The sequence below is a fragment of the Solea solea genome, chromosome 12, assembly GCF_958295425.1.
Source record: "Solea solea chromosome 12, fSolSol10.1, whole genome shotgun sequence".
Taxonomy (NCBI): Eukaryota; Metazoa; Chordata; class Actinopteri; order Pleuronectiformes; family Soleidae; genus Solea; species Solea solea.
Genome location: NC_081145.1, coordinates 18,403,806 through 18,428,756, shown reverse-complemented (window position 1 = coordinate 18,428,756; position 24,951 = coordinate 18,403,806). Strand labels below are relative to the sequence as shown.

Here is a 24,951-nt window from a genome sequence, read left to right as displayed (position 1 = left end):
CTGGAGACAACCTGTGTCTCTGTGTGTGCGGTATTAGAAAGATTTCAGATGAATGATCAAAAATTACTTCATAACATAACTTTTTATACAAAAGTTGGTGAAATAACTCTTGATAGCAAAAATTATTTTTAGAGAACGAGTCACTTAAGATAAAACTTTGTCTGATAAACCATAAAGCTTGTGATTTAAAAAAAAAAACCTCATGAATTTACAATTAATTAACAAATGCTTGCAGTAAATCATGATTAAGAAATAATTTAACATCACAGGGAAACACACATATTAGTCATAAAGTATTTGTGCTTTTGCAGGATCCAAACCAGCTGATCAGAGCCAGTGCCCTGCGAGTTCTCTCCAGCATCCGAGTCACTATCATCGTCCCGATCATGATGCTGGCCATCAAAGAAGCGGCTTCAGATATGTCTCCATACGTCAGAAAGACTGCTGCTCATGCTATTCCCAAACTCTACAGGTGACCTGCACGGACGCTTTTAGATCAAAGTACCCAAAAAAACTAATTACTTATGACCAATTCATGTGGGTTTATTTCAAAGGCTTACGTGATTTTTTTTTCCCCATTTCAGGTTGTTGAAATGAAATACTAGTCACTATAATAGTGATTGAATTGAGCATAAGTTGTGTTTGAGAATTCCCAGTTCTCTGTGGAGGTATAGTCTGATTACCACTAGACTCATGCAAAGTCTATAGCCAGTGTAAAATCAAAGCGCTTCAAAGCAGGAAATGGTACATCATTCAGAAATCCATTACTGCTGTAATTGTAAAATCTATTTGATTTCATTTTCAAGCGCGTCTCATTACTCGCTCTGTCTCTAACACTCCACACTCCACGCAGTAACTGACTCTTTCTTCTGTGCTCTCAGTTTGGATCCAGAGCAGAAGGACCAGCTGATTGAAGTCATCGAAAAACTCCTCGCTGACAAAACCACGGTGGGTTTGTGCAATTTTGTTTGTTCGGTACAAGTTTTCCACCAGATTTTTACAAGAAAATGGTAATATGTATTTATAAACAGAGAACCAGCTTCTCTGTGCAGAGCAACAGAAGAAATATGTCTGACTACACATCAAGGTCCAAATATAGTTTCATGAGAAATTGACAAAAATGCTTCCCAACCTCACTCACCATCCCTCCACCAAATTTAGTGCCACTGCTCCAGACATGGGTGGAGGTAATTAAGAAACAGAAATATTCTGTACCATGAACAGTAAGAAGTCAAAAACTCCCAAACTACCTGGGGGCCAACGAGTGTCCGGTCTGGTCACGAGGGGGGAAAGGAAAAGTTCAACTATGGGGGGACATAATCATAGCTTAAAATCATATCACAATATTCCATCACGATAACGCATATATAGTACGATTTATTCATGATGATATTTCACAGAATTTCAAAGTTAAAGTGTTGGGAAAATAGAACAAGACACAGTTCACAAATTGAAATCAAACATTGAATAATAACTTACAAAAAACTGTAATAAACACACTATACATGCTCATATATAGCATTTTATATTAAAGGGCTGTTTCACCCATTTTTTCCCACTTGGTCAAATTAAGAGTAAACTTAAAACAATTACGACACTGTTGTGTTTCTTTAATACACATTTTGTTACGGAGTTGGATTACATTTGACCCGTTTTTTGTTTCATTTCTACATTTATTTTACTTTTACTCATAATAAAACTTTTATTTTCTTTGAAGGCAGTCACTTTGACGTCAACTTTTTGTCAGTTTTATTCTCTGCTGTTGTGGGAATGAAACATGTATCTCAGATCCACTATCTGATGATCAAATAACACATTTATCACTGGAAATTAGGGGGAAAAAAAAGCCCAGTATATTTATTGGGTGAAGTGGCCCTTTAAATACATTTAAAATTGTGATTCATTTAAACTTTTATTATTATAAAAATATTGCTCAATGTTCATGACAATAGTTAACGATCATAATTAGTATTATATTGTGTCTATAATGTAGCTACAGGTGAAGGAGGTTGTGGGCTATTCTTTCCATTTTTAATTATGACTTCAATTACTTAATAATTGTTCTTCTGTTATAAGTAATGAGTTGTTGTTGTGTGGTTGTACTGTACGTGTGCTGCAGTTGGTGGCAGGAAGTGTTGTCATGGCGTTTGAGGAGGTGTGTCCAGAGCGCATCGACCTGATCCACAAGAACTACAGGAAGCTGTGTAACCTCCTGATCGACGTGGAGGAGTGGGGGCAGGTGGTCATCATCAACATGCTGACCCGCTACGCCAGGACACAGTTCCTCAACCCAAACATCAATGTGAGTAAGAAGCAGGATGTTTTCTCTCTCCATATCCCATCATCTCATAATCCCACATGGATCTAATTATTTTCTTTATTGATTTATCTAACACATTTGTGGTTGTTTTATAATTAAATGGTTAATCGTTAAAGTGTGTAGAAACGTCATCTTTCAACCAACAGACCAAAAAAAACTGGGTTAGCCAAACCCATTTTAATATACAGTATACATATACAATATAATAATAAATAATTCACAGTGAAAGCTGGAACAAGCTTTCGTTGGTTCTATTTGTCTGTCCATTGACTAATTACATTTACATTTTTAAACAGTGAAATAATTAAAATCTGCTTATAGTATGGTATAGTATAGTATAGTATGTAATTATAGTTAATTTGATCATAAAAAGCATATGCAAAAATGCACTGTTCCTCTCTCCTGATGTTTGCCATCAGAAAGAACACATTTGCAGAAGAAGCATTTCTTTAGAATTCTCTCCACAAAAGTGTATGGTGATTTATTCATTATTTTTTGTGTCGGATTATTGTATTCTTTCATTTCAGGCTTTTCAGACTGTGCTGAGGTACAAATTGAAATCATCTTCTCATTATTTTTGCTTTTCTGGCCAAATGGCAGAGTGATTTTCTGTATTTATCAGTTTTCCAGACGACTCATTCTCTCATGAGCGACCAACATCAAACTGAGACATTTTCATACCGTGATGAAGATAGTTGTTGTGGTAATTTCCAAATGCGCGCAGTGACAAACTGGGAGTCGTGTTTTGAGCAAAACATTTCTTCCCGTCTAATGATGCTTCTTTTACATAGTGTTTTTTTTTTTCGAGGCACAATTTATCCTCCCCACTGTCTCTGCAGGAGTCTCTGCTGGAGGAGGGGGGCGGCGGGGAGAAGACCTTCTATGGCTCAGAGGAAGAAACCGATGAAGACGACGAGGACAAGGACAAGAAAGCTGAGGTGGCCACTATGGCCAAGAGGAAACCATATGTGATGGATCCAGATCATCGGCTGCTGCTGAGGAACACGAAGCCGCTGCTGCAGAGCCGCAACGCAGCTGTGAGACCACAGCATTTATTTAAATTATACACACACCTTACTTACAGCATTAGAACACAGCACAGACCATTTTCTCCTCGATTTACTTATCATGGTGACACGGCTGTTGCTTTGTGCACCTTGGGCGACGGATGTCAGAAATGTGCATGTTTTGCTTAATTCAAGATCAAAACTGCATATCAGTGTACTCTGTAAGTGCTTATTATGCAACTTATTGTCTTCTGAAGTAGTTCATACATGGTTTTGCCTCAGGCTTGTGTGACTTAGGGGTGGGCGTTTGAAGCGAAATTGCCGTTCGAATATTCAACAGGATTATTTGTGTGTTCTAAACTACAGAGTAGGGCTGAACCATTTCAAATAAATCTTGAATTATTTTGACTGGAATGGCGATTGTGATATGATTCAAGATATCAGAGGGAATGGTCATTATTTACATCATTATTCTCATTTTCATTCGAAAAACATCGATCAGGAGAGTATTTTATTCTAAAAATTATATTTTGACACACATTTTGGCTTTAAAAAATATTGCGCCTCCTGCGATTTGAAAAGCGCAGGAGGCTGTATTGCAAACTCGATAAAATTTTAACTAATTGTTCAGCCCTACTCCAGAGCATGAGAGCTAGTGGAAGTGATTCAGGGCTCACCGCGTGTTGAACTAAGAGGTTGAAATGCATTCGAAAATTCATCACTTCTGCTCGATCTCCAGGGTGTTGAGCTTATACAATGTGGTCATGTGACAGACCTGCAGAGAATTATTATCAGTTAGAGTTTGAGGTTCAGTGCTGTGGTTCACTTTCATTACACTCAGCAGACACTTTAAAACACCACGGTGCTCCACCTGCTAATAGCCACATAGCAGGCGGACAATGTTTGTGACCAGCTATTAAACACAGTGAAGCATTTAGCAGCTAAAGAGCCAGACGTTTCCCTGTGGGGGTGTGCAGAAAACAACAAGACTAAAAGGACAGCGTGCAGGTATTTGCACTAATATTCAGAACAGAAACACGGTTTGCATGTTCTCCCCGTGTGTGTGTGGGCTTTCTCTGGGTTCTCCGGTTTCCTCCCACAGTCCAAAGACATGCAGATTTGGTTTTATTAGGCAAATTGGACACTCTAAACGGACTGTGAGCTGGGATTGGCACCAGCGCCGACTGCGACCCTCATGTGGAGGATAAAGCGATGAGTTTTTTTTTCTCCCACACTTTCAAGGTGGTGATGGCTGTGGCTCAGCTTTACTTTCATCTTGCCCCAAAAGCAGAGGTTGGCGTGATCGCTAAGGCCCTGGTCCGCCTCCTTAGGAGCCACAGGTGAGCTTTGTAACCCTCCTATAAATGGAACACACAAATGCAGACACTGAGACAGGATGCCAAGGTTTGTCGCTTAAAAGATCGTAGAGATACAAATGCCTTTCTCTACTCAGTTATACTGTTTACATGCACTTTTACACACATTGTTATCACCTCCCTCAGTTTCACTGTTTTACAAAAATGTATGTAACTTTCTCATCAACCAAATATGAGTTTAAAAATCGATATAATAATTGTATTATATTATTTTCGCCCGACATTTTACCTTTACATCTCGCCACGTCTCCGTTGCTACGATACACAATTGGATGAACAATTAAAAAAGGTGCCCATTTTCTGTTGAGAGTAATGAATGACAGACAGATGGAGAGGGCCTGACGGCAGGAGGTGGATTTTATTTCCCCTCATAGAAATCACACAATCTTCGTTAGTGGACTAATGTGTAATCATTTTTCTGTCGTGGTTTTTTTGTGCGTTCCTTGTCTGCTCTATACGGAACACGTCTTTTATCTTTCAAATATGGAACGAATCCTTATTTTACTCAACGGTAAAAGACGACATGGTGGGGAACAAAGTGCACAAACAAACGTCTCTCATTCATTCCTTGTGCCATTAAGCTGCAAAATGCAGACTCACTTTGTTAGAATGAATTAGTTTTGCACTGTCATGATAAACAGAATGTAACTGGCTTTTTATTTTGCATTTATTATGGTTTTTATTTTTGTTTTCTGGCCTGTTCCCCCTTTGTTTTATTTGTTCTTATCTCATATATATTTACTTGGTGCTGCTCTCTGCCTGTCTGTATGTGCAGTAGTAGAGTTTTCTGAATCTGTATTAAGTAAAACGACACACAATTACATAAAAAGCCATGTCAGAGTCACTGAAATACAACATCTTAATTTAAGCTGAAAGCCCTAACAGGAAAAACCTTAATGTCCATGACAGAACGTAATTCTCTACAATTAGATCAACTGTAGATATTTGCAGCAAAGTTTTCTACTCATCTCCAGGACAGCAGAATGAGTGTAAAGGTGAGCTAAGGCTGAAAATAATAATAATAATAACAACAATAATAATAATAATAATAATAATACTAATAAACTGCGTTCACTTGAAAGGGAGCGGAAAACAAATAAGACTGCCAAGAATTTACTGAGCTGAATGTGACAAACGAAAGCTATAAACTCAGCAATGTGGAAAACAATATGACAACAAGAAAATGATGAGTGAGAGTAGTAAAATAAATCTTTATCACCTTGGTAGAGAGAGAGGGAAATTAAACTGAGAGAGCAGTGAGGCTGAAGTAAGAATAAAGGCATAAACCATAAAGAGTAATGATAGCTCATCGGTGGCCTTTTGGCTGTAATTCCTACAGACTGTCAACTTTTTATTGAAGCGCTGCTGTGGATCTGTGATCTTGGGAAATGGCATCGTCTCTCAGAAATGAACCAAACAGCAACAGTAAATGTATGTAAATATGTAGCTACTAACATGTAAAACACTACGTTATTACGATACACTACGAGGTTAATTTTACAGAAAATCGTAATTTCTCTTGTATTTTTAATTTTTTTAATTTTATGCTAATTAAATGACTATTTTGTTATTACTTTACAAAATATTGTAGGTTTTTTTGGAAACCTTCGTATAGATTAATAATGCAGTGCGGCCTTTTTTAATTAACTGGGAGCCATTTTGGCAAACTGGGGTTGTTTTCAGTGTAACATATTGACGCTCTTATTCATACTCGAAATTAAAAAAACACGTTATTAATCCAAGGGGGAAAATGGCTGCGTTACAGTTGCTCCGCTGACAACTGATATAACGTACAGAGAATAAAAATAAAATGATAAAAGAAGCAAGAAGATAAAATAGTTATAATATATAAAGTTGGCAAGAAGTGTGTCCCTTATTCTATGATTCATTAATACAAACTAAGAACTAGTTGTCCAGCGATGTTAAATTAGTCTAGGTAATTGCAACATGACGTCATCATCATCATTACATCTTTTTTGTGAACTAATATTCATTTCTTTTTTGTTCGCTTGCTCATCGAGTGTAAAGATTATTTTTAGGCAACTTCACTGACTTGACAGATGCAGATAACTTTATTTATCCCTCTTAGGGCAATTGAGTTTCCACAGTTTCACCCCTCCACACAAAAAGCACTGTATTTAAAACACAATGCAAATGTAGAGCCAAACTGGGTTAAAACTAAACAACTAAAACATACAGGGTATAAAAACTGCTCAGGGTCAAAAGAATGCACAGCACACATACAAAAAAAAGCCTATTTAACCACAACCCTTAAAGTTAACTTGGCTCTGCATTCAACAGCGTGACAGCAGAAGGTTTGTCTTCCTGTCAGGTTGCACATAACGTGTAAATACATTGCCAAGTGTAACTGTAGCTACAGTGCCTAACTTTAAAATATAAACACAGGTTCATTACTTTTAATCTATTGTCAAATGAGTTCAGTTCCTTTGTTTGATGAAGGATGCAGCATACCAACAATGTTACTCTGTCTCTTTTCATGAGGGAGAATAATAACATCAGCAATAACAAAAAAATCACCTATGTTTACACACTGAAACTTTGAGTGGACAATAAATCTACAGTTCCTCAGGCTGAGTTCACAGAGAAAGAACAGGGAACTCAAAGTGACACTTTGTTCTTCATTCATCTCTCCTGTTTGTGTCTCCTGCTCCAGTGAGGTCCAGTATGTTGTTCTTCAGAATGTGGCAACAATGACAATCAAGAGAAGGGTGAGCTGCTGCACGTGGGGTTTATATTGTGTGTTATTGTGTGCTTAGAACTTGAAATTAGGTAATGCACAATATTTAACTTTTTGCCGATATGCCGATATATCGGGAGTGCTTGGTACCAATATATACATCTTTCCTTTTGCCCAACTGCAGAGGTCATTTAGTCTCTTCTTCTTTGGACAAATTAACATAATATTTTCCTACTCATGTTACAGCAGATGTGGATATAAAATATCTTTATTGTGCAAAATAAATACGCAAAAAAATAATAGCTGTAGGGGGCCCTAGCATAGAAGTCAAGGAGGTAGGAGCTATTTCAGCCTACTATTTTTTCCGTGGATCTTGCTGTGTATCTGCCGATACTGATATTGTACCGATAATATCATGCATCCCTACTTGTTGAAGGAACTTCAGTTTCATACTTTTGTTTGTCTTCCATCTTTACAGGGGATGTTTGAGCCGTACTTGAAGAGTTTCTACATCCGCTCCACAGACCCAACTCAGATCAAAGTCCTCAAGGTTATTTTCTGTTTAAGTATTAACTATTTTCACGTCAGCCTAAATTGTGCTGCAATCCTTTTCTCTTTTATCTAAATCCCGAATCAATGGAGGGCAAATGATTCCCCTCACTTTGTATTATTTGCTGTGTCTCATTATTTTACAGGGATTTGTTAGTTGAGTAAGCGGATAATACAGAATAGTATCAAGCAGTGCTTTTCTTTGTTTATGCAATCTTATTTGTATTCAGTTTGAATGAACTGAAGGATTTTGCTCACTCCTATTGAGTCTGTCACTGTTTCATGGAGTTTTACTGCAGGATTTTAAAATACTTGCTTTGTCTTTTCCTCTTTTTTTTTGCAGCTGGAGGTTCTCACCAATTTGGCCAATGAGACGAACATTTCCACCATCCTCAGAGAGTTTCAGGTACAGTCGTGCTTTGTTGTGACTGAATCAAACATTGTACAGATCTGTCCTTCAATGATCTATGTGAATGCTTTTTTTTGTGATTGGTAGACTTACATTAAAAGCATGGATAAAGATTTTGTGGCTGCTACGATCCAAGCCATCGGCCGCTGTGCAACCAACATTGGCGAGGTGAGGGACACGTGTCTGAACGGCCTGGTGCAGCTGCTGTCCAACAGAGACGGTGAGTCCTCTGACGTTCTACGCTCGTAATGAAAGGATGTAGATAGCGGCATCAGATCCTCTGTTAACAACTTAATTTAATCATTATCGTATCTTGCACAGTGAAAAACACACGTGCTCGTAAAATGAACCAAGAAGATGAAGGGATAGTTATCTAATGTCATTTTCTGAATGTGTCCTCTCGTACAGAGCTGGTTGTGGCCGAGTCTGTGGTTGTTATCAAGAAGTTGCTCCAGATGCAACCGGAGAAGCACAGTGACATCATCAAGCACATGGCCAAATTAATAGACAACATCCAGGTGAGAGTTACAATCTTAGAAAAAAGGGTTGCTGCATGAAAACAGCCTCACCAAATGAAGGCTGCGGAGCATTCTGTCCGATTCCTGTCCGTTACCTGATGAAATTGTAGATGTGTGCGCACGACATCCATGTAATTTAACCTGTGCCACCAGGTGCCGATGGCTCGGGCCAGTATCTTATGGCTGATTGGTGAGTACTGCGAGCATGTCCCTAAGATTTCCCCGGATGTCCTGAGGAAGATGGCCAAGTCTTTCACCAATGAGGAAGACATTGTCAAGCTTCAAATCATCAATCTGGCTGCCAAGCTCTATCTCACCAACTCCAAACAGGTATGAACGAATAATGTGTCCCTCTGTGCATTAATAATCTGGTTTCTTTGCTCCATATAACAGAGAAATCATTCAAACTGAACATTTTTGGTTTGTGGACAAAAAAAAAATCATCATTTCCAGGTTTGAAAAACCCTGATTGACATTTATGGAACAAACGCCATTAATTGAGAAAATAATCAACAGATTAATCGATTATGCAAATAATCGTTAGTTGTAGCCCTTGAAATATTCTGTTAGAACTAAAAGTTTGGCTAATTACAAATGCTTGAGCATTGAAATATCATTTAATCACTTTATAGTGCCGAGTATCTTGTGAACATACATATATATATATATATGTACATATACATATACATATACATATACATATACATATACATATATATATATATATTCCTGACATGTCTCCTCACAGACTAAGCTGTTGACGCAGTATGTTCTCAACTTGGCCAAGTACGACCAGAACTACGACATCCGCGACCGGGCGCGCTTCATTCGCCAGCTCATCGTGCCCACAGAGAAGAGCGGAGCCCTGAGCAAGTACGCTAAGAAACTCTTCCTCGCCCTGAAACCGGCACCAGTCCTCGAGTCTCCATTTAAAGGTACAGGCGGCATCACCGGGAACACCAAAACTGAGAATATGTATGTGCTCTGACCACTGAATTTAAATGTTCTCCCAATATTTAAGTATTTATAGGTGCACGTCCATGGCTGTGTTGTAACAGTCAGGGCTCAGTTTGCAACCGACAGATTATTAAGTTACTTACTGACAAATATTAATTTCCTGGTTTTTACATTTACCAAAGCAAATTCATGGGTTTTTATGGTTTTTATAGATTAGAAATAACTTTTTCATTTATTGACAGGCTTGTCTACGGAAGAGGATTAGGGCCAAATGTAAAAAAAAAACAGCCTTATTTTTAAATTTTTGTTTCCAAAAAAAATCATATGTGGCCTTAATACTCTTCCGTACTTGTCTGAGGGAGCAACAGGTTGAGACTACATTGATATTATGTCCTTTATATTGCTCTGATTGTGTCCCTGCTGATTTTCTTTCCCTTTTTAATCCTTTTCTTTGCAGATAGAGACCACTTCCAGTTAGGCTCATTGTCCCACCTGCTGAATGCCAAGGCTGGGGGCTACCAGGAGTTGCCTGACTGGCCTGAAGCTGCCCCCGACCCCTCCGTGCGCAACGTGGAGGTGAAGGAGTCTGTGCGTGCAGTGGGAACAGTAACATACAGAGACACAGTGGCCCTCTGGGGACACCAGGGGCCCCAAAAGCCGGAGGGGAGCGAGAGTTGCTCCTGCCCCAGTGCAGTGCCTCAGAGGGGTTGCACAGCGTCACCAGAGCCTCACATCCAATATAACATTGACTCACATATAACATTAATGCCTCTTTCATTAGCCATTCATCAGTCATTCCCTTACAGTTCATTATCAGTAACACGCATCAGCTACAACAGCTCCCTCTTCCATGGAGGAGAATGGGTCTCAGAGGAGAAAAGAGGATTATTTTCTTATTAGCAAAATTTAGACGGAACATATGTAATTAAAAAGGTCTGTAATATGGAAATAGTCAGAGGTTCTGAACTCTCTCTGCTGCACTTGCATCGGTTTGGCAGCAGCTCACTCGCCCCCCCCGTCCTGGTGATTTGTTTGAGCCAATAGCACATGTGACAGAGAAGGGAACAGATGTGGGAGCAACAGCTGCACTAAACCACATCTGCTGTCATCTTAAGTGTAAATTGGCCCGTGTGATGTTTTAAGAGTTTGGCACCTGCAGCAGCCAATGATTCACACGAAAGCATTGTAGGATAAATATGTTTGACTTTGCTGTGTTTGCACTCTACTGGATTAGAGACGAACTTTCATTTGCTGAGTGCTTTTAAAAAAAGAAAAAGAAAAAAAGAAAAAGACATTGCTCACAGAGCGTCCTCTTCTTCTCCATTCCATTCGCTCCATGTGCCATCGGTTCACTCCCAACATGTTTTTGAAATGAAGACATGAAATCAAGAATCTGAGTCACTTCTTTATCACCATCAAGACTTAAAACCACTTGATTTTAAATCACAGGAGTGACCTCAAGACTTGATTTCTTTGTCACATTTGTTTTATGTTTTTAATTGTGCACTCACTGGTCCATGTTTCATTCTCAGCGTTAACTTGCATGTGATGCAGATTTCAAGATGAGGCCACAGGTGCATTTTTATTTTGATTTGACTGGTGTAATAAAAGAGATAAGGTCGTATCAGACCACAGCAGGAGATTCGAATGTTGCAGCCTGCTGAATTAATACAGTTTTGATACTGCGGATCCTATTCCAAAGCATTTAATTCACTTGTAATTTGATTACCTACTTTGCAGGCAGATATTTGTTTCCAGTGCAGACACAGGAAACACTGAAGCACTGTGATCGCGTTTCTGCTTTTTATTCTGTTATCTCGAGTTACGAGACACCGTCACAATGTGCTGAGCGTCTCGTTGGTTTTTCCTTACGATTCTTAAATTGGAAAAACCGCAGCAGCCAAATGAAATTCCCTCTAAATTACTCACCTAATGGAATCTGTTATGTTTGTGCAAGTGCAGAATCACATTTCAATGTGTAATGATAATACTTGTATTAATAATATTCATTGTACCTGCACAGACCCTGCAGCTAAGCTAAGAAATAGGCTCTGCACTTATCATTTAACAGCAAACACAAACATTTCAAGGCAGTGTAGGAAAAGAGCATAAATTATTCACGTGTAGGTTTGTGCGTCATGCAGTCTTTGGTTTGAAGGCAAAACATGATGGAAGGCTTTCACAGATAGTCAGCATTTAAGTTACAAAGAAGCATCTCAAAACTAGCAGCAGCTCAGTCCCTGAAAAACCTTTACAAATTACAAAGCCTCTCTGACAAACTCTCCCTCTGCTCACTACACATCTCCACAGACAGAGGAAGTCATAAACTCCAGCGAGGGGCGGATCGGCCTGTTAGGCGACTGGCGAGAGGTGCCCCTCCCCTGACCCGGTTTGAGAGTGCAGTGTTGTTTGCTGTGATGACTGAGCTCGCTTTCATCTTATTGTTTCTTTCCGGTCGTCATTTCATTTAATCTGGTGTCTCCTGATGGTGACGATGACGAGATAAACTCAATGAAATTAAATGAGTCGGATTAACTGCGGGAACAGTTTTACTCATTACATCTTTGTCCGCAACTTGAAGAAGGATGAATTTAAAGTAACATTAATATTAGAGCGCTTCAGTTTGACCTAAAGCTTAAAGATCAACACAGGCATAAACTCTGAAATGTATTTATTGACTTGCCCTGGTGGATGTTTCTCTTCCACTATACTTTCCATTAGGAGCTAAAAAGTAATTTATTGGATTATTATTAGTATTATTATTATTCTTGTGTTCACTCTTTTAATTGAATTATGATGAGGTTGAATGTTCATTGTGGAACAGTTGATAATATGAAGGGTGCTGCACTCCCTCCTCCTAAATGTGACCTAAACCAGTGAGAAAACCTTGTTTTGCAGACTAAACTGCACTCCATTGAACGGTAATCTCTACCTACTGGGTCTCATGTGAAATTTGTGGCACAACATTTGAATGTGTCACAAATGTGTTTTTTTTTGTGTGATTATGAGTGATGTGACTCATGTGATGTAACGGCTTCTCCACCCCCCCCCCCCCCCCCCCCCCCACCTCCTCATCTAGTTCATTTTAACCCCATGCCAGTAGAGCACCACGCTTCATGGCTGATGAAGGCATCCATACTGAATGTCATGTCAACATGTCAGTAATGCTAATGTTAATGTTTTTCTTTTTATTTCTATAGTATTTATTAAGCATATATGTTTACATATGTGCATTATATATAAAGTTATATTGGAGTGTGTTTTATCAGAGAAAAAAAACTTGCTTAATAGCTACATAATTCACAGATATTGTTGTAAATGCTGTGATGAAATTTGGGCTTTAATTTTTGTCTCTGTAATATCCACGACTGTTCTCACACATTCTCCCCCCCTTAGACCCAGAAACCCTTCCTGTTCCTGTTTCTCTTTCCTGACTTTCTTCTAAACAGGCATATATCTCCCCTCCTTTCTCCTCATCTCACCTGCATCCCAATCTTTTTTCTTTTCTACGTCTGCCAGGTTTTTACGCTGCTTGAAAGAGTCACAACATTAACGAGTGTGAGTCAGTGATCGACAAAGAGCCCCATCTCCCTTTGAGCCTCAAACCCATATAGCTGCTTTCCGACGCCCCGCCTAATGTAGCTGCTCTCCTGTGCTTAGCTCAGCCAAAGCTCCCTGAAACACACGCACCCTCTCCTCCTTTGGTCTCCACCATTAAAGAAGTGATTCTTTGAGCTGGACGTGCGTTCCTCTGACATGTCGAGACACATTAAGCGGTGTTGTGGGTTTTTAAATGGGGTTTTCAGATGCCCGTGCTCATTAACTGATGCCACTTATTAATGAGTATGGTCACAGAAAGACAAACGCCCTCTTTAAATGTGGGAGGATAGTCACCACTCCTTGAAGACATCACTTCTCCTAATGGAACAGCTCCCTTTATTAATGAAAACCATTTCTGCTACTGGTCATGAAGGTATCACCTGGTGCTTACATCTATCTGTTCAAAACAAAACAAAACAAAACAAAAAGAATGAAAAAACAGCTCCATACAAGTATAAGTGTTAGTATTGAATTTGTTTTCTGACATGTCGGATCTGAAAGCAGATCTGCAGCAGGGATGGCTGGCTTCCTTTGGCAGCATCATGCCCAGGCAGGAGCATTCATGGCCACGCTGCTCTACTGCAATCTGCCCACACCTCTGCTTCTGTCTGAGGGGCTTTTCCACTGAGGCGGAACACACAGCTCACATTCTGACCTCTGGTTCCTCCACCAGGTGCCTGAATGGACCAAGTGCAGCAGCCGGGAGAAGCGGAAGGAGAAGAAAGTCGAGAAGCCGTTCTACTCGGACTCAGAGGGCGAGTCTGGGCCGACGGAGTCAGCTGATAGTGGTAATGTTAAAGCGGTCGACAGTGGTACACTATCTCTACTGAGCCCCACGCTCATTTATTACTTAAAAAGCGATTTTAAAAAAAGTGATATAATGTGTCATCTCCAAATCGCAAATAGTTTTTGTTGTAATACAAACATTTTGGAAACAATTCCTACCTCAAACTTTGCAACCTCACACTAGAGGGTACAGTAGTAAATAGATTTATAACGGTAATGCTTCACTGCATTTCAAATCTATACATTAAGTATAAAACTGACTTTTTTTTGCAAATCAAATTACAATATCCACAAATCTTTATGACATTATGTTTTCCATGGGATTTGCTGAATGTAAGAGAAATTTAAATCATTACCAGCTTTATTCTGGTGATGTGACAAAATGCATTTTAGTTTATATGTAATAGTTTAGTGCTTGATGCTTTTGTGACTGACAAAAACGTGTTATACTGTTTTAATTTTGAATGAGTGTTTGGTGTTTTTTTTAAAATATTCCAAATGAAACTAGTTTTCTGCAGCCAAATTAAATCAGAGTTTGTACTGTATATGAGAAAATAGAAACAAATTGACTCCACTTTGGAAAACGCAAAGTTTCAGAGGATGTCAGTTCAACTTGCTGCACAAATACAGTTTTGTCACCTCCTGGCACTTTGATTTTTTTCCCTCTGTAGAGTCAGACTCTGCCAACGGCTCGGAGAGCGTCAGTGGCAGCGAGGCGAGCGGGTCGGGATCAGAGAGTGAAGAGAGCGAGGAAGGCTCTGAGTCCGAGGAGGAGGAGGAAGAGGACGAGGAGGACGAGGAGAAAGACAAGAAAAAGAAAAAGAAGGAATTAAAGAAGAAGCCCGTTCAGGAGAGTGAAAGGTAGCAGACACAGCTGATTTCTGTTCTCTGTGGCGTTCTTCTTTGCTAATAATAAATTCTATTTGTATTCAAATCAGAAACATATTTTCCTTTCACCCCTGCTTTGCTTTTCCAGTGAGCAGAGCAGCGAAGAAGAAGAGAGGAAGCCTGAGAGGAAGAGTAAACCACGAAAGAGCGATTCTGAGACTGAGTCTGACGATGAGGAGGAGAGCGAGTCTGAGAGCAGCCAATCAGAGTCCGACGAGTCTGAGTCTGAGGCAGAGGTCAAAAAGAAAAAAAAGGTGAAGTCAATGAATCTCTTTGCATTTAAAAATCATCAAATATGGAATCATTCTGATGTCAAAAGCAAAGAGATCATTCTGAGTATTTTCCTTTGGAACAGCGACCTCGTGGCTCGTGTTTAGACTGGTACAACATCACGTAAAGGTTTTCATTCCATGTTCTTCTAGGCAGCTCAATCAAAACCTCCCGCCAAACCCGTCAAGACAGACGGCAAGAAAGAGAAGAAAGAAATGTCTCTACTTGACCTCGATGACTGTGAGTTCTTCTGTCATTATTGCCGCGTGAACGCGATGACGCTCACATGTTAATATTTACAAAACTCACAGCAGGTGCACTTGACCACTCTCGAACTCGAGAACTAAGAATAATAAACAGATGCATGCAGTCAGGTCACATCCCTGCTGAATCTCACTGCTTCTCTCTCATCAGTTGAACCTGCACCATCTCCTCAAGTCACACCCGTCAACTCCTTCCTGTCCAGCAGCCTCGTCACCGACCTGGAGGGATTGTCTCTGTCTGACAGTGTTCTCTCTCCAGCAGTAAGTGCATGTCTTATGTCACACTTCTTCTTTTTTAATGAAATTAAGATTCATTGTCTAGTGCTTTATCCTCCACATGAGGGCGAAAGGTGGGTGTCACACCCTGGACAGGTCGCCTGTCCATGGCAAGGCCAACATACAGAGAAGAACGACCATTCACTCTCTAATTCAGTGTCCAATTAACCTCGGCATGTTTTTAGACTTGTGGGAAGAACCCACACACACACACACACACAGGGAGAACATACAAACTCCCCAGTATACAGAAACTTAGAACTTAGTTCTCCGAGTGACAGATTGAACGGATGGTGTTATCTGCTGGGCACATCCAAACATTCGACCTGCTCTTGTTTTGCATGTGTTTGTCAAACCCAGAAAGAGTTAAAAAATAATTGCATTAAAAGGGCTAAAGTAGCTTATGTGCTCCAGAATTACAAGACAAGTCAAATTATTTTACCTGTGAATGTTTCATGTTTTAACCGCTGTTCCAAGTTATACATATTTGATACATATGTATTCATCATTTTCAGTACATCCAAAGGGAATTAAGTAAAAGAGAAACAAAATCTAATATATGTATGAAATACACACAATTACAACACATCAAGCAACATGGATGAAATAATATCCTGATGTGACCGTCTGTGGCTTTGAAATAAGCATTTAAACATAATTATTTGAATTTGTGTAAGCAGAATTATAATACCTGTGTTTGAAAACAACCCTGGGGGTAGTGCAGGACCTGGATTTCTGACTTTTCATTATTCATACCATCGAGTTGAGGTTAGTGGTTCCTCATCTCCTACTCTTCTTCGTCCTCCTCCTCCTCCTCCTCCTCCTCCGCCCACAGACCATCGCTCCCTCGAGTGCGCTGAAGAGCTACGAGCTGCTGCACCGGATCACGGGGGAGGGTCTGTCGGTGGAGTACTGCTTCAGCCGGCAGCCGTTCAGCCCCGACGCAAACATGGTGGCCGTGCAGATTCAGTTCACCAACAACGCCACGTCTGACACCAAGAACCTGCACATGGAGGACGTGAAGCTGCAGTCTGGGATGAGAGTCAAAGAGTTCCCAGAGATTGGTAAGTGCTAAAATGGGTCATTGTGAATATAATGTCAACATAAGATCACTCAGAAGAATCTGAACTTATCTTGAGATGCCTTGAGATTGGTGAGCAGCGTCATGTTACGGTTTGAACAGATCACAGACATCACCTGTAACCAGGCTGCTGGTGTCCACTCATATGTGCCTCACTATTGTCTATTTTCCCTTTAAACGGTAACATAACACACAACATTTACATCACGCTCTATTGAATACCTGAAACTAGTGATTGAGACCATTAACTCTCAACACTTCTATTTAAAATTTGTTATTTTTGCAACCAGTTGAGTTTCCCTCATGTGGCCATTTAGTACATTCCCATCCTCTGATTGGCTTAACACGGGTAGTTGAGCAGGACCACTGAAAAGCAAAGCATGAAAAAACTAGAGAAACAAACAGGACTGAAATGTAATCAAACAAACTAAACCAGAGCAAACCAAACACACAAACTAATGAACCCAACACAGACACACGGGAGCACAGAGACTAAATTCACTTTGGAGGCAGAGACAATTAAACACAGGAAACTCGTTAGGGCGGAGCAGACAATCAGAGACAGTAGGACAGGAAGCAAAACTACACACAAGCTACACAGGGAGGAAAAACTTCAAAATAAAACAGGAAACCAGAAACAGAATTAAAAACTCAAGGTAAAGAAAACAACAACAGTCCAAACTGAATAAATGCTCAACTGAAAGCAGCCTGGAAAATCCATACGATAAAATGTGAAATACAAAACAATTTTTAAAAAAAACTGCACAGCAAATACAAGCTTAAACCACATGAAGACAAAAAGCCGTTACAGAAGGTGCTGGTCATTTGGTACGGCTGGTAAAAGATACAGTAGATGTTCAGTATATGCTTATAATCACAAATTGTATAGTGTATACTGTCCATCAATTAAGATAGTTAAGTAAATGGTTCAGTAATAATGGAGAGACAAAATAGTTTCCGGTGATTTTATATTTTCTTTTCCAAAAGAGCACCAGTTAACTGTGTCCAACTTTAGTGTTAATATTATTTTTGTTCTGATATTTTTCTGTCCCACAATAAGCACATAGCTACCTGCCAAGAATAAGTATGCATTACGAATCTACGAGGCGCTGCAGCAGTAGATCAGTAGAGTCTGTCCTGGAGGACACATCCAGTCCTCATTGATCAAAGCCGCTGCCAAAGAGCTTTGTGTGCTCGTATTATAATTATAATTTGTGCGTGTGTCAATGCTGTCGTCTCCTCTGTTTCCTCTGCGTCCACAGAGCTGCTGCCGGCAGGAGAGACGACCACAGCTGTGATGGGCATCGATTTCTGCGATTCAACACAAGCGGCAAACTTCCAGCTGTGGTGAGATAAATTCTGCTTTAATGCCGGGTTGTCATCACTCCCTCGGTCGGCCTGTGCTGCTGGTGGAAACAGAAAACAGACTCATTGCTAATCTCTCTTAGCTTGGCATGTTTTGTGTAAAGCAGTGGGGGAACAAAAGTGAGCTGTGATGTTCAGATGACAAAAGTTCCCAATATCTCCTTTCTCTTTTAGCACTCACACCAGGAAGTTCTTCGTGTCCATTCAGCCACCAGTTGGGGAGCTGATGAGGCCCATCTTTCTCACTGAGAACGAGTTTAAAAAGGAACAAGGTATGTGGCATAAAGAAATTAAATCATTTTTTTTTTTGTTCTATATGTGATTTCACTACAGTCACAATAATACACCCTACAAAAAAACATTTTAAGTGAGCTGCTAATATTTGCCACGTCTCTGTAACACCTTTACTTAAGGAATATTTTCAGACAAAAAGTAGCTATTTAAAAGAAGGATTGGGATGTTGGTATAAAGTGACACAAGAGAAACATCGATTCAAAATATTCTCGTTGTTTCTTCAGCAGCTGCACAATCAGATCACATCAGCAGTAGTTTAAGCTTATTTACCAGCATGTTCTCAGTGTCTGGTGTTCATTTTCCATCCTGACGTTTACTTACACTGAGTGAGTTTCAAACTCGGTCAAACTCATAGTGACTCTTTAAACAATGTGTCCTATCCCTCTTTGTAGAGAAGCTTTTACAGAGTCTGGGTAAGTTGGCTTTGGCAGATTTGTTCCTCTCCCTGTCATCTGTGTGCCCACCTGCCTTTAAGCTGAACACCCCCAAAAGAAAAGAAACTCCTGCCTTGTTGATTAACACTAAACTGCATCTCCAGGTGTGTAGCTGTGGGACAGACTCTCCTGTGCCTCAGCCTGCATCTTACAAAGTCTGCTCACACTCTGCTGCACGGAGAATGACTGCAAAATGCTCATCCTCACCTACTCACCATTGCACCATCAATTGTCTGAGCTTTCAAGCCACTGGAATAAAACTGCCCAATCTGAGATATTCACGTGACAACGAAAATGTTTGTTTTTTTGTGGTTTATTGTTTATTGAAACCGCGAAAGCACAGATTTCTTTTTAGTGATTTGGTCATTTGTTGAAACGCCAATGATTTGTGTGGCCACTGGGGGGCAGCAGAGACAACCCATGAGTATCAGTTTTGCTGTGATGCTGATGGAGTTTATAATCACTTGCTCTGCCTCTGCTTGGCCTCTCTCAGCAAGTGCAGAAAAACTTTTCTAGAGGCAAACATCTAGTAGGACAGAAAAAAAACCTCCTAAAAGTCTGAACAAAGGGACCAATTCTAATCTCAAAGGACAAAAAACACATCCACATCCTCCCAGTTTTACTGTATGTCGTCATTCAGATGCAGCTGACATGCATGACAGAGTTATGGGACCAACCGTGTCCTGTCTGGTTTCACCCGAGCACTGTGATCATTGTTTGACCTGAAAAGCAAACAAAATGTTGACTTTTCAGTGACTTTTGTAAAGAAAAATGAGTGAAATTAAAAATCATTTAATTTAGAACACTACAGTGGAAACCCACGAGGCGTTCAATGAGGCTGCTGCGCACACATTTTGCTTTTCTAGGTCAACGCATTCACTGTGAAAGCTGAGTCACTGCGCTGCTGTGCTCAGTGGAAAGCATTCCAGTTTGTATTTATTGATTTATCACAGTAATCCCACAGAGATGGTTGTGGTTCAAAGAAATCGTTGTAGTTTTAGGACATGTAGCTGGTTGATATCTTCACACATAATAGATATTATCTTACTGACACCAGCGGTGTTCTTTTATGTAATATTTTGCTCGTGAGAGAAAATGACCAGCAGCTCACCTTGATCACATGATTCCCTCTCTGGTCACACGACTACAGGTCAGCTGATGGGTATGAACGAGATCACGGAGAGGCTGACTTTGGACGTGAAGTGCCGGAACGAACACACCATTGTTCAGCGGGTGACCACCGCTGCCAACCTCAGCAGAGTCCCCTGTGGTTCAGATAAAGAGTGCAGGTGAGAGGGTTGGAAACAAGAGCTGATTTGTCAAAGTGAAACATCTATAAGATAAGACGTTTGTGTCTGCGTCAAATTAAAGTTACAACAGTTTATAGTTTGTAGACACAACAAAAATATTAAAAAAAATATCATTCACTGGCCCACATTAGATTTTTCCATCACATTTAAAAAAACAGCAACATATGAAATCCTTATTATGGCTAATGTTTTGTTGTCTTAGTTAATTATTAAAATAAGTCCTCAAAACTGTATTAAAACTGTATAATAGCTAAAGTTTTAAAAAATATTAAAACTAAAAATACAAAATACAAACTTATGTAGAGAAAAAAGTGTTTAGTTAATGTGTTACTAGTTTTACTGATGTTAAGACTTCCTACCTTCTACATGAAGATGTCAAACTGAACCCGTGGTGAATCTTCATCAAGTTTGTCGTGTGCTGATTTGAAGTTTAATAATGTTTAATAATGTTTAATAATACTTTGCAGCTGCAGTAGATGTGTGAACATTTTCAACGTTGAACCCCCCGACTGACACGTGTCCCTCCTTCATTCTGCGACTTTGTCTTTATTTTCTGACCTCTACTGCTTTGACCTCAGTCCTCCTGTTCCTCCTCCTCCTCCTGATCATCCTGTCCACAGGTTCGCCGGCAGGACGGTGACCAGTAGCAGCCTGGTGTTGGTCACCGTGGCGACCAAAGCGGAAGGAGCCGCGCAGCTGACGGTCAACTGCGAGAAAATGGTGATCGGCACGATGCTGGTGAAAGACATCCTCCAAGCTTTGACGCAGTGACCCCGCTCGACGTCCGCCCACCTGCATCTCCTCCTCCTCCATCCCCCACTTCATGTGTAGCATCTCTCCTGTAAGCAGAGTCAATGACCACGTCTCCAGGTTGTTGTTTAAGAGCCTGCTGCTTTCATTGAAGACTCCCACACGTTATAGTTGATGTTCCTGACAATCAGACATGAATTAAATTTTTCAATCTTCAGTTCATTTCAGTTGTATTTCTACAGCCCAAATTCACAAAAATCTAATTTAGCCTCAGTGGGCTTTACAATCTGTACACGGAGGGACATCTTCTGTCTTTCTGCCCCCCCCCCATAGAGAGAAAAAAGGGAAGAAACCACAGAGGAATCCGTCTCCTAGGACAGACAGATGTACAATAGATGTTGTGTGATCAGAGCACGTCAACAAGAAAACATATTTCACACCATCATATCAATATTGATATATGATTAGTTATACATGTACAATAAAAACAGTGCTACCAGTTATTGTTATGGTCGTTAGTGATGGCAGTAATCGTTTCCCTTTGTTGAAAGCACAGTTGGATTGAGTGGTCTCTAAATTTACGAGGGGAAAAAGAATATGAAGCAGATGTGCATCTTTATGATCGCCATAATTCTTTAATGGATATTTCTTTTGGTATATCTGCTTAATTTGATAGCCGCAGTTCAAGGCAGGGGATAGAGGGGGGGGGGGGACTGCGGGTGACCCAAACAGAACAATGACCTCAGACATGTTTAAGGAGATTCATTATCATTATTATTATTATTAAGATCAAACTGTAAAGTCCAGTGCAGGAGCATGGGCAGACAGAGGTGGAGAGGGAGGAAGTGAACAAATTAAAAAGTAACAAAGTTTCTTTCCTCCCACAGTCCAAAAACATGTGGATTTGGGGATTAGGCAAATTGGACACTCTAAATTGACCATAAGTGTGAGTGTGAGTGTGAGAGTGGATTGTTGTTGTGTCCCTGTGATGGACTGGTGACCTGTCCACGATGTACCCCGCCTTTCACCCTACGTCAGCTGGGATTGGCACCAGCGACCCTCATGTGGAGGATAAAGAGGTAGAAGATGAATGAATGAAAGCACTGTTACCAGACTGGGAAAACATAATCTGGCGGTGGTTGAAGAGAAGAGCTTGGTAGAGTAGATATACTGCAGGTGAATGAAGAGTTTGCCACACACACACTCAAAAACAACAAAGAGAGCATCCTGACAAATAATCTGGATTATGGGGGATACTTAAGAAGACAATTTGACTGTTGGTTATGTAGCAGCAGATCACAGATACAGGACAACATCAGCTGTGTATAAAGATCAAATCCTGACCACAGAGAGACAAAAAAAAGCCGTTCATATCTAATGATTCTTCCTGTGGCTTTATCCAGGAATGGAAAATGGTAAAAAAACAACTGCTGCAATATTGCATTTCAAGTCTGGCGATAAAAAAATAATTTCCATAAATGATCTAGTTTTACCTGTAACACAGTTTTTCTTCACTACACGTTTAAATCATTTAAAAATAATAAGACGACCAAGTACATTTTTTAATTTTGGGCTCATTAGTTTCCAGCAATCAAACGGTTTTAAGACATAAACGGCAACACAACGGCCTGCTTGTATTGACACTTTGGTCCAGTAATTTGAGTGAAAAGTCAAATATAGCATGAAGGCTCAACTGAGATGACAACAACAACAACAACAACAAGGACAACAACAACCTATGACTGAAAAATGTTTTTGGCACAGTAGATCACCAAATGATTTACATGTCAAACGTTGCAGTTTTAAATTTGGCCAACAGAGGTCATCAAAGTAACGTGTTCACCACAGGAAATGGGACATTGAGGAGAACTGTAGCTGTATAAATGTGTGTGTTGATGATGATACTGAATAATATCCTGACAAACACGGTTTCCAAAAAAACTATGATTATTAGTCATCAAACAGCTAAACAGACTATGATTTTTACCCATGTCTGGGATTTTTGCCCCATATCACCATAAAACTGTTTATATTTGAGAAGCTACGAGACTTAATTGCAGTTCTGATCAAGTATTGATGGATTATCAAGAAAGTATTGACAACATTTCAGCTCTTTCAACACTTATACACCCGTCGTGCTGAATGACCTGCTGTATACAGTTTCTTAAATAAGCGTTGGATTGCAAATCTCAAATATACTAGTCCCATAGCTTTTTGAAAAGAATTCAGTGAGTTTTGTGATTGTGTCAGAGATGTTAAGGGTACTTTGAGGTTACATTGATCTCACTTCTCATGCCTTTTATCAACTTGTTTTTTTTTAAATTGTGTGGTGAGTCTAGTGGCTGCATGTTTTTTTGTTTGTGTTTTTATTTATTTATCTGTTGTTTAAGTGTCTGTTTGTTTTGAAATCAAATGAGTCTCAGATAATGAAACATGATTATCAGAGAAAACTGAGCAGCAGTGGTGGATGGTGGTTTCATTTTGGCCTTTTTTGTACCTGTTTTTTTTATTGAACCACTCAGACATTGATATTTCCCGTCACTGAACCACACCCACTATAAAGAATGTAAAGAGTATGAAATTCAATGTCAAATGTAAAAAAGTGGGGAAGAAATCAATCAGACTACAAAAACCAGCTCTGGAGCCTAAACAAGACATACACATTATTCTTTAACTGTCATTATATCTCACATGTCACACAAACTTGCCATATTTAACTTGGGTGTCTCTCAGTGAAACTCATGTATTTCACAATTGAAGTTTACACTTAGCCCTGCTGTTATCAGGAATGCTGAGTCATGGTCATTCTGAACACGTTCCGTTTCCTTTAGCCTCATCACACTCGTCACCGCCAACACTAAAGAATCAACGCGTTTTAGACCGAGAGTTTAAAAGTCTCCCAATTTCCAAAGTATGACATCATACCCTGTGTGTGTGGTTGTGAAATGTGGTCCTGTAGTATTACAGGTTTATTTATTATACAAATAAAAAAATATATATATTAAATCAGTCTCTGTATATTTATTTTTTTATCCTTTACACTGCCAGGAAAGAAAAAGTCATTGCTACACTTGTATAAATGAATATTTTAGACTAAATGCAGAGAAATGCAGAGTGGCAGTTTGTATTCTAATGAAAAACAGACACTCTTCAACTCTTCAATACCAAGATTATATTCCTAATCTGTCAAGTGTTTGAGCTATTAAGTCACTCAAACAGCCACGTTCATTCATTTCCATTTCATGAAGGATGTCTACTTTAATTTATCTCTCTCAAATGTACCTTTGTTTGAAAATCCCTTAAAATATAAAAAGATAAATGGTGGAGGAAGGGGTGTTTGATAGATGACAAGGGTTTAGTAAGCCTTTTACTGCTGGTTTAAATGCAGTGAACGTGGAAATATAGCAAGGATTTGATTGATTTGTTAACACTAAACACAAGAGTAACTGCTATCAGCAGCAGGCTACGTGTGTTTCCTACACTAATCTTTTTAGTGCATTTGAAAGACAAGAATGTCTTTTGGCAAATCACACTTTTATCTCTTATAATTGTAATGTCTATTTTGATTTTAATGTCATGTTCATGTCTTGCTTTTATTCTGTGATTTTTCCTTTTAATGTATTTCTGTGCCTTTGTGAAGCACTTGCTCTATGTATGAATAGTGCTATACAAATAAACTTGCCTTCAAGATTCCGATGAATGGCTCGTTATCAGGGTTCTGCAGTGTACTTGCTGATGAGGTGAGGTCATTAGAATCAGGTGTGTTGGAGGAGGGAAACATCTAAAACATGCAGGACACT

At 39.6% G+C, this 24,951-nt stretch overlaps 1 protein-coding gene across 13 annotated transcripts in view; it reads left to right on the top strand.

Annotated features, from left to right (window-relative positions):
- LOC131469931 (AP-3 complex subunit beta-2) overlaps positions 1-22,097 on the top strand; it is a 34,768-nt gene extending 12,671 nt beyond the window's left edge. For 2 of the 13 annotated variants that reach the window (XM_058645383.1, XM_058645374.1), the window contains exons 5-28: positions 312-472; positions 882-948; positions 2,120-2,302; positions 3,160-3,357; positions 4,570-4,667; positions 7,378-7,432; positions 7,880-7,951; positions 8,294-8,356; positions 8,447-8,579; positions 8,768-8,877; positions 9,031-9,207; positions 9,626-9,812; positions 10,292-10,410; positions 12,145-12,204; positions 14,108-14,222; positions 14,892-15,081; positions 15,197-15,362; positions 15,531-15,618; positions 15,793-15,902; positions 16,753-16,981; positions 18,261-18,345; positions 18,538-18,635; positions 20,242-20,380; positions 21,022-22,097. In XM_058645383.1, coding sequence (XP_058501366.1) covers positions 312-472; positions 882-948; positions 2,120-2,302; positions 3,160-3,357; positions 4,570-4,667; positions 7,378-7,432; positions 7,880-7,951; positions 8,294-8,356; positions 8,447-8,579; positions 8,768-8,877; positions 9,031-9,207; positions 9,626-9,812; positions 10,292-10,410; positions 12,145-12,204; positions 14,108-14,222; positions 14,892-15,081; positions 15,197-15,362; positions 15,531-15,618; positions 15,793-15,902; positions 16,753-16,981; positions 18,261-18,345; positions 18,538-18,635; positions 20,242-20,380; positions 21,022-21,172 — 3,054 coding nt within the window. In that variant the 3' untranslated portion in view covers positions 21,173-22,097. Of the gene's footprint in view, positions 1-311; positions 473-881; positions 949-2,119; positions 2,303-3,159; positions 3,358-4,569; positions 4,668-7,377; positions 7,433-7,879; positions 7,952-8,293; positions 8,357-8,446; positions 8,580-8,767; positions 8,878-9,030; positions 9,208-9,625; positions 9,813-10,291; positions 10,423-12,144; positions 12,205-13,353; positions 13,393-14,107; positions 14,223-14,891; positions 15,082-15,196; positions 15,363-15,530; positions 15,619-15,792; positions 15,903-16,752; positions 16,982-18,260; positions 18,346-18,537; positions 18,636-20,241; positions 20,381-20,979 lie in introns of all 13 variants that reach the window. The other 11 variants (XM_058645377.1, XM_058645371.1, XM_058645379.1 and 8 more) reach the window with 7 other exon arrangements.
- Positions 22,098-24,951: the final 2,854 nt, after the last annotated feature.